At 39.7% G+C, this 10000-nt stretch overlaps 1 protein-coding gene across 1 annotated transcript in view; it reads right to left on the bottom strand.

The window, feature by feature from the left end:
• Positions 1-10000, bottom strand: part of LOC125027029 — a 48264-nt gene that overhangs the window by 552 nt on the left and 37712 nt on the right. Inside the window, exons 3-11 of the mRNA XM_047615662.1 lie at positions 8913-9065; positions 8497-8709; positions 8162-8317; positions 7845-8027; positions 7287-7456; positions 4767-4959; positions 4248-4463; positions 2677-2895; positions 1-2350 (exon numbers count right to left, since the gene is read on the bottom strand). The exon at positions 1-2350 is cut by the window's left edge and continues 552 nt beyond it. Of these exons, the coding sequence (XP_047471618.1) occupies positions 927-2350; positions 2677-2895; positions 4248-4463; positions 4767-4959; positions 7287-7456; positions 7845-8027; positions 8162-8317; positions 8497-8709; positions 8913-9065 (2927 nt within the window). The 3' untranslated portion in view covers positions 1-926. The remainder of the gene's footprint in view (positions 2351-2676; positions 2896-4247; positions 4464-4766; positions 4960-7286; positions 7457-7844; positions 8028-8161; positions 8318-8496; positions 8710-8912; positions 9066-10000) is intronic.

The raw sequence follows: 10000 nt of genomic DNA, 5'->3' as shown, positions 1-10000 counted from the left end.
AGCATAGGAAGCTCAGTAATTTCTATTGGTAAATAAAAATCATTAAATTAATTACTGAAGCCATAAAACCATCCCAGTGATATACATTGAGTCGTGCCCTATTTTGCCATTCGTAAATACATAATACACTAGGAAATAAAAATTGATATTCATTTCCATAACATTTATCAACATTTCTTATCAGGCACTATCAACAACTTTACATTAAGAGCATTCCAAAGAACACAGTTTACAGTGAATGATAAAGAACTGTGACTTGCTTGTCAATTCTTGGACAAGGAAAACTATAAAACTGTAGCATTACAGGATTTAGTTCCATGAATTAAATTAAGTCTTTGTAATAAGGCAGAACATTTCTAAACCTTAAATAAACATTGACCAGTCAATTTAATGAAGACTAGAATAAGCTACCTTAAATGATAGGACAATTCAATTTTTTTTCTTCATGGATTATTAAGGTTTTGGATAAAAATATTTATATATTCACACTGAAAGCACAATGGCTGTTTCTTAAGTTAAGGAAAGACAATAAGCATTTTTCTATATAATCATAATGAGAAGGGAAGCTACACCTGCCTGCAGAATCTGTGGGCTATAATTGTTTATACATCTACTACATAATCAAAAATTATAAACAATTTATAAATCATAAAGCTTGAAATTAAATGTTATCAACATGCAGTTCTGTAAGTCTAACCATAAAATATTTATCTTCCACACTACTGGCAGCATAATTCATTATCCATGAAAATCTGGAATATTCTTTAACATCACACACACTCACCTGGGCTTAGTCCTGTGAGATATATATATCACTGTTTCTGATTTACATCAGAAGATATAACATTTCAACATAACAAAGCTATACACTGGATGATTCCCTTTGAGGGTTATATCATACTACAACAACTGCCACTGTGTGCAGCTCACTGGGTATCAGCTGCTTGAGTCTTGTGATGGGGAGGAGGAGGGTGAGTAGGCTCCTGCCCAAGGGATCCTTGACTGCTGCCCCGACTGCTTGACCTGCTGTGGTTAGCAACACTTGCCAACTTGGAATGCCTAGGGGTAGCTGTGCTCTTCGTGCGGGATGGCATTGTGGATGTCAAATCAGTGTGCTTCAGAAATGGTTGCTGCTGTTCAATTGTATCCATGTGAATGGGCAGTGAGTGTGACAAACTTTCATCTAAATGACTCTCACACTTCATACTCCCATCTTTCTCAGTGCATCCCATGATGCGATCATCATACAGTGAAAGACGTGGGTTCATTGGTCGTCGAGGTGTCTTCACTCTATGCTTTGCTTTCCGTAAGGGTGGAGATTCTTCATCGTCTGCTGCTGGAGCATTTTCACTTGCTGTTGTGTTTTGTGTCTTTGGATCTGGGTCCTGATTTACCTTATGTTTTAGGGTTTTATTCAAAAGGCTCTGATTTGGCCTCTCAGGAAGAGACAGTGTTGTTGGTCTCTTTAGTTTCTCACAAGAATTATCACTATCTACAAAGCTAACACTGTTCTCACTAGATTTATTTAATCCACTATCGTTTGATCCTTGCCTTGATCTTATGATAGGTGCAAATCCATTCTGTAAATGTAGTTTTGCTATGCCAATTTCTGTCTCTGCAATATAATTGGGCAATGATGACTGTTGTGTGTTTAATGTATGATTGGGAGAGATCACAGTATGGGGTCCACCATTGGTAAGTAGCACCTCTGTCTGCATTGGCATGTGTGCTGTATTGACTGCTATGGACTGCGTTGCAGTAACTGGAGTTGGTGGTTCTGACAGACTACTACTTGTGGGTGTGATTAAAATCTCTTGTCTCTCCTCATCCTCACTATTGTGGTGACGACGGCGAGGAATGAGAGACTTAAGGCGATCTTCCCAAGTGGTGCGCCACCGTCTCCATGAACTTCCCTTTCCACTGCTCTGTGTATTTATGTGATTCTCTTCCTCTCGAACAGCTGTATTCTGTCTTTTTGGCTGGTTGTCAATGGAACGAACTTCATTCTGTAAGTGTGGTATCCGTGGTACTAAGGTTGGTGGGGGGAAGGATGGCCTTGGCTGTGGTACAACAGTAGCTGTGTTGGGATGTCCATTTAGGAGTGGCATTAATTGCTCATGGGATTCTAAAGCATGTTGAACATCTAAAGCATCTAATAAATTCACAGAATTAATTGTATTGATAGAGTTAATATCATTTGATTTTAAATGATCAATAAGTGTGTTGCCTGAAACACTGAGTTCCTGGGGAACTTCTCTTATAAGATTGCGTTCCATGCATGGGTTCCTTCCCTGGTGGGGCTGTAATGGTGGCATTGGAGGCTGCAGTGTGCCAACTAACTGATTTTTCCCTGCAAAATAGGAAGAATGTTATTTTACAGGAAATCAGCCAAATTTGCACTAAATATTTAAATGGCTCTAATCAGTTACAACAAAAAATTATTTCCGTGGCTACCTTCAAAAACAAAGAAAGAAAAAAAATCTGTGAAATTATACAGATCACAACCATATTTAATTCCATACAGCTATTCAATGTTTTTACTACTAAAATTATTCATCAACAATAATACTGAATAGGTAAAGGCACTAAGTGTTCAATAGTCACATCAGTTCAAGATAAACAACCCTAGAGTATAAGGATGTTTTTATTTAACCTCAGTTAGCCCAGTGATCTTACCAAGACAAGGTTCAGAAGGAGGTTCTGAGGGTGATGCAGTGAGCGTTGTCTCTACAGTAGTTTCAGAGACACTTGACTCTTTCTCACGTGGAGTGAGAGCATTGCTGATGACCTTGCCGCCATTACCAGCCAACCCACTAAACATTTCTCCTTGACGTTGACTGACTAAATTGGACATTGGATTTATGGTTGGACTAACACCATTCACCCCTAAACTTGCTGTAAAGCAAAATGTAAGTATTACTTAACATTGTTCGATTAATACTTATTTAACAAGTTTAATGTTTAACTATATGAACACAAAAAATAGTCATGTATGGAGAGAGGGAGAGGGAGGGAGGAAGTGGGGGAGAGGGAGAGGGAGAGGGAGAGGGAGAGGGAGAGGGAGAGGGAGAGGGAGAGGGAGAGAGAGAGAGAGAGAGAGAGAGAGAGAGAGAGAGAGAGAGAGAGAGAGAGAGAGAGAGAGAGAGAGAGAGAGAGAGGGAGAGAGAGGGAGAGAGAGGGAGAGAGAGGGAGAGAGAGGGAGAGAGAGGGAGAGAGAGGGAGAGAGAGGGGAAGAGAGGGAGAGAGAGGGAGAGAGAGGGGAGAGAGAGGGAGAGAGGGAGAGAGAGGGAGAGAGGGGAGAGGGAGAGAGAGGGAGAGAGAGGGAGAGAGAGGGAGAGGGAGATAGAGGGAAAGAGAGGGAGAGAGGGGGAGAGGGAGGGAGAGGGAGAGAGAGGGAGAGAGAGGGAGAGAGAGGGAGAGAGGGAGGGAGGGAGGGAGGGAGGGAGGGAGGGAGGGAGGGAGGGAGGGAGGGAGGGAGGGAGGGAGGGAGGGAGGGAGGGAGAGGGAGGGAGAGAGAGGGAGAGAGAGGGAGGGAGGCAGAGAGAGGGAGGGAGAGAGAGGGGAGGGGGAGGGGGAGGGGGAGGAGGAGGAGGAGGAGGAGGAGGAGGAGGAGGGGGAGGAGGAGGGGTAGGGGGAGGAGGAGGGAGAGAGGGAGAGGGAGAGGCAGAGAGGGAGAGAGAGGGAGAGGGAGAAGAGAGGGAGGGGGAGAGCAAGGGAGAGGGAGAGAGAGGGGGAGGGAGAGGGAGAGGGAGAGAGAGAAAGAGAGAGAGGGAGAGGGAGAGGGAGAGGGAGAGGGAGAGGGGGAGAGAGGGGGAGAGAGAGAGAGAGAGAGAGAGAGAGAGAGAGAGAGAGAGAGAGAGAGAGAGAGAGAGAGAGAGAGAGAGAGAGAGAGGGAGGGGGAGGAGGAGGGAGAGAGAGAGAGGGAGAGGGAGAGGGAGAGGCAGAGAGGGAGAGAGAGGGAGAGGGAGAGAGAGGGAGGGGGAGAGCAAGGGAGAGGAGAGGGAGAGGGAGGGAGAGGGAGGGGGAGAGCAAGGGAGAGGGAGAGGGAGAGAGAGGGAGAGGGAGAGGGAGAGGGAGAGGGAGAGAGAGAAAGAGAGAGAGGGAGAGGGAGAGGGGGAGAGAGGGGGGGAGAGAGGGAGAGAGAGAGAGAGAGAGAGAGAGAGAGAGAGAGAGAGAGAGAGAGAGAGAGAGAGAGAGAGAGAGAGAGAGAGAGAGAGAGAGAGAGAGAGAGAGAGAGAGAAACCTACATTTGTATCTATCCCATAGCACAGGTAATTCTCCAAGTCGTCCCTCAACACACATTGCTGAAAGCCTTGCTTCAGCATCATGGTCCCAACAGTCCTCTATCGTTTCCTTTAGCAAGCGGATGGCTGGATTAGTGTCTTTCCACACTGGAGGAAATAGTGGACGTGCTTTCCTGCGTGCCACAAGGACCTGCACCCGTTCAAATGTTGGATGGAGACCTGAAAGAATACAGCATGTAAAATATTATTTGAATTATTACTAGGATTTGTTTTAAATGTACGTTTTACATCAAGTGTTTACATAACAAAGGTGCTTACATAACAAAAGTATTTACATAAAACTTATGTGGTATATTTTTTAAAAATTTACTAACAATGATGTATATTTAATAATTACTGATTTTTCTTCTTTTTGCTCTCAAATCACAAACACTAAGTAATCACAAAACCATAGTCTTCACCTCATTATCATTACAATCTGACCACCTTAACAGTTTTAGCAAAAACAAATAAAGTACTTGCCAATTTCCTCCTGGAAAGGTAACATATACGTTGGAGTTTGCAGACCCTGATACAAATCATGGCATCGTGCAGCACATTCCCACAGCACCAAACCGAGGGCATAGATATCAATTTGTTTCAGTGCAGCCTCACAGTCTCGGAGATTTACTGCACCTTCAAGGACCTCTGGAGCCATGTATCTTAGAGTACCAACCTAAAAGAGTCAGTTTTAATATACTAAATGTAACTATTTGATTACTATATAAAGCAACAACTGAGTTGCTATAATAAAATAAAATCTTATTTTAATTTTCTAGCTTCACCTATTCCTGGTTTCCTGATAATATGACTTCCCTTGTTCATGCCAGGAATGAATCAAGGAGTCAATTACTATGTCTACTTCCTCTAACTTGTTTATCCCAGACTATTATTGTTGTTAATAACATTGTAATACAATAATGATGGTAATCATAATAGTAGTAATAAATGTCATAAAAATATGTTTTTTCATGAAAGTTCAAGGAATGGGGTAAATAAGTAAGATAGGTAGGCCTCATATATTCACGTCTTGGTGACTAAGTTCTTTTGAAACCATCTATGTGTAAATTAATTTAATAATACAAAACCCAGATGACAATGCATGTACCACAGTCCAATTCCTTAGTTCATGAACCCCTTCTTGTATCTGTCATGTGGGATTTAGAGACTAAATTATTTGTATGGAAGTGTTTGGCATCTATACCCTACAAGATCCTGCCAGTTAGATGACTTCCTGCTCATAAGTAGTAGCTAGCAGATGCAGTGCCACATCAATGGCTAGTAATGATACAACATTGCTGTATCAATTTTTCATAACCATAAATAGGTTACAGAAATTATGCAATGAAACAATAAAGAAAAAAAGAAAGAAAGAAAAGGGAAAAAAAAAAAAAAAAAAAAAAAAAAAAAAAAAAAAAAATATATATATATATATATATATATATATATATATATATGTATATATATATATATATACCATACATATATCAGAGAGCATACAACAAAACAGTGATTAAAACAGTCCTTAATATCAGTTTAACTACAATAATGTTAACCCAATAGCCCCGTATGGCAAGAATACATGCCAAGCCCAATGTAATACAAGTTTATATATTGTAAATACACATAGATGGCTCTACAAGTGCTTAGTCACCAAGGAGTCGGTTATTAGTCCTACGTTTCTCACCTGTTTACCCTTTTCCTCAACTTTTGGAAAGGGTCTTTTGCGTTATTTTATTGTCTTAAATGTTATCGAGATTTTAATAACAATATAATAATCATAACATCAATAGCAATAATAACAATTTCGATATCAACTGTATTAAAAAGAAAAACACATTTTTCTGCCAATTCAAGGAATGGGGAAATCAGGATTGGTCACTAGGGCTACTGATGGACTCCTTGCCGGCTGAAAACATGTGGAGCCACCTGTATGTGACAGCATTCACAAAAAACTACAGGGGACAGAACATAAATCCTGGGTGAATGGGTTAATAATAATAACAATAAACTCAATAACAATGACAACACTATTAAAATAAAAACATTTACCCCAAAATTCAAGGAATGGGAATGGGGCAAACAGATGATGTCAGGTATACCTAACAAATGACTCCTTAGTAACTAAGCACTCATGAAACCATCTATGTGGAAACAAAACTGACAAAGCAAAGCTACAGTAGACAGTGCATGAGTTAATGAGTTAAGCCAGTGTGTTTAGATTTGTAACTGTGTTAACCCACTGACTGCATGAGGGCTTTAAACATGCCATGGTAAAGGTGGACCAGAATTCTGCTAAACAGTGCTAAATAAGCATAGTTTTGTGGCTAAAATGCCAATAGTTCTCAAGTAAAGGCCTTGCAATATCAGCAAAAGCCCTAGTTTTTCACTGCTTTTATTGAAAACTAATATTCAGTTTGTTTAGAATCAAGGACAAGGTGGAAAAATATAATTCCCACCCTTCTAATTTTTTGGCACATGTGGACAATCTTGAAATTAACTCTCAAAACAGAGGCAAGTGCACTCTTATTATTTCCCACCAGCCATTTGTTAATTCAATATCCAAAACAATTCATTCCTGCGAGGTGCAACAAACAAGCATCAAATACTGTTTTGCTGAAACCTCTGGTGCTTAACATATTTTTTATGGCATGCCATGTACAGGGACATGGCATGCATGTCCCTGTACATGAATAAAAACATACTGTATTGTAGAAAAACTTCCATAAAATAATGCTATTTATATATCTTTTTATCAACCATACTGCATATCTATGAAAATATATATATATATATATATATATATATATATATATATATATATATATATATATACATATATACATATATACATACATACATACATACATTATATATATATATATATATATATATATATATATATATATATATATATACATATATATATATATATATCAATAAAATCAGATTTTTTTCCTTTTTTATTAAAAATGTACAACTTAATAGGATTTAATATCTCACATCTGACAGTGATGATGTTTCTGCATGCTGCTCCTCCCCATTGACAAAGTACTTGGCTCCTTGTGTATGAATAGCAAAGCCTAAATCAGACACGCAACAGGTCATGTTATCTTTGAGGAGTAAGTTACGAGTGTTGAAGTCTCTGTGGCTGATGCATGGCTTTACAATATCTGAAAAGACACAAAGAAGGAAATCCTATTAAATTATTAAGATTTACACATACATAAAACCACACACACACACACGCACACACGCACGCACACACGCACGCACACACGCACGCACACGCACACACACACACACACACACACACACACACAAACACACACACAATTCTAATTCTATAAAAAAAATTTAATAAGGACAAAACCTGCCAAAGAGTTAAGGGAAATGAGGATAACAACAGTCAGCAGACACTCATAATATTTCTGTTAGAAATAACAATAACAAATTACCAAGACTAGTAATGATGATTATTAGTGATAATGATAAGAACAACAAAAGTAAAATAACTTGCATTAAGGATGATTATATAACCATTCTTATACTTCCTCTTACCTCCTTTTCTGATATCTGAATGTAGATGGGCCAAACCCCGAGTTGCACTCAGGACAATATGACAAAACTGTGGCCAACTAATAGTATTTTCTGAAAGGTAAGTGCTCAAGCGGCCCATTGGGCAATACGATAGCACGAGACAATAGTAAGGACTGCCATCTTGTTCCGCACGTTCCCCACTCCCTATTTTTGGGTGAAAATGTAAAATTTTATCAGTATGGACATAGGCATACATATATATTTATCAAGTATTTTTTTATCATCTTTTTATTCTTACAAAATTGATATTATTACCAGAAAAAATACCAAGAACTTACCAAGATATCTTAAAAGGTTGGAATGTTCCATTAAAGGCAGAGAATAAATGTATTTTTCATTCATATAAGATGATTTATGATGCTGAGGAAACATCTTGACAGCTACCTCCTCTCCCTGAACAATGGCTCTATAGGCTGTTCCATATCGTCCATGGCCTGAAAAGAATAAAAACAGATATATTCACAACATCACGTAAAATACACCCTAAATGTAGTCGCTATTCTGACTTAACTGAATGTTGCATATTTCTCCCCAACACATCCATCTTATATCAACAGGCAACTGGAAATTTCAACAGTTCAGAAAATGCAGGCTGAGACTCCTGTCAACTCACCAATACTCTCTAAGATCTTGATAGAATCTAGATCAATACAGGGAGAAGGAGGAGGTTCCTCTATGGGAACAGGATTTGTTGGTGGTCTGGATTTTTTCCATCCTACAGTAGCAGATACTATACAGAATACAGCCACCACAAAGAATCCTCCTCCAACAAGAATCTTAGTCAACATATATGGATCTGAATCTTCGGTTGATTGCTCTGAATCCACTGTTATGGGAGGAAAGAAAAGATAAAAATCCTATCAATGTTCCATCAACCTTATCATTATTATCATTATTTCAACCAAACTATCTTCCTACAAAATGAACGAATCCTAATACAGCCAAAGAAATTAGAATGCATTAAAGTCAAGAAATTGTGAATGAAACAATCCAAGTCCACAATGCACAAAATCACTTTAATCTCCAAACCTTTAACTACGGAAGTAGGTTTCTCCTCAACTTCAGGCACCGACACATCTTCATTACACATTCCACCGGTACAACAGCAGAAGTAACTGTGGTTTCGGTTATTGTTTGCCACACATGAGCTTTGATTACATAACTTGTCATCTCCCCAGCAACCTGAAATATAAAACACATTACCAATAAAATTTGTATGGTTTTGTATATAAATAATAAAAGCACTCAAAAAACATATAACTTGTCAAGTTACTATACTCAATATATATCTGGTAAACCATGAATCAAAAATAAAGCAAGAGCACTGTTGCATCTTCTGCATTCAAATTTGTTCTGCATCAAATGAATGTTTAAGAAAAAAATTATTAAACAATTGGAAAATTAATCTTCAGCATATTAATTCATGTAATTCCTGCATTCCTTGAAAAAAAAAAAAAAAAATGCAAATCCTATCAACACTACATTTAAATAACAAAATTACATACAAATGCATATACCCACAAGCATACAAACACAAGCCCATCCATCCACCCATACACAAAGGAGGAAGAGGAGGAAAAGGAAGAGGAAGAGGTGGAGGAGAAGGAGGGGAAGAGGAGGAGGAGGAGGAGGAGGAGGAGGAGGAGGAGGAGGAGGAGGAGGAGGAGGAGGAGGAGGAGAGGAGGAGGAGGAGAAGGAGGGGGAAAGGGGAGAAGGAGGAGGAAGGGAGAGAAGGAGGAAGGGAGAGAAGGAGAAGGAAAAGGAGCAGTAGGAGGAAAAGGAGAAGGTAGGAGGAGGGGGAGGGGGAGGAGGGGAAAGGGAAGAGGAGGTGGAAGAGGAGGTGGAGGAGGAGGGGGTGGAGGAGGGGGAAAGGGAAGAGGTGGAGGAGCATGAAGAGGTGGTGGAAGAGGAGGGAGGAGAGGGAGAGGGAGGTGAAGGTGAAGAAGTAAGAAGGGAATTAGAAGAAACAGTAGTAATAGAAGTAGTAGTAGTTTTTTGTTGTAGTTGTTGTTGTTGGGGGGAGGAAGGGGGAGGAAGGGGGAGGAAGGGGGAGGAAGAGGGAGGAAGTGGGAAGAAGGGGGAGGAAGAGGGAGGAAAAGGAGGAGGAGAAGGAGAAG

This window comes from Penaeus chinensis, chromosome 7 (genome assembly GCF_019202785.1).
Source record: "Penaeus chinensis breed Huanghai No. 1 chromosome 7, ASM1920278v2, whole genome shotgun sequence".
NCBI classification, from domain to species: domain Eukaryota; kingdom Metazoa; phylum Arthropoda; class Malacostraca; order Decapoda; family Penaeidae; genus Penaeus; species Penaeus chinensis.
The sequence above is the reverse complement of the archived record's forward strand: the minus strand, read 5'-3'. Positions and strand labels throughout refer to the sequence as shown.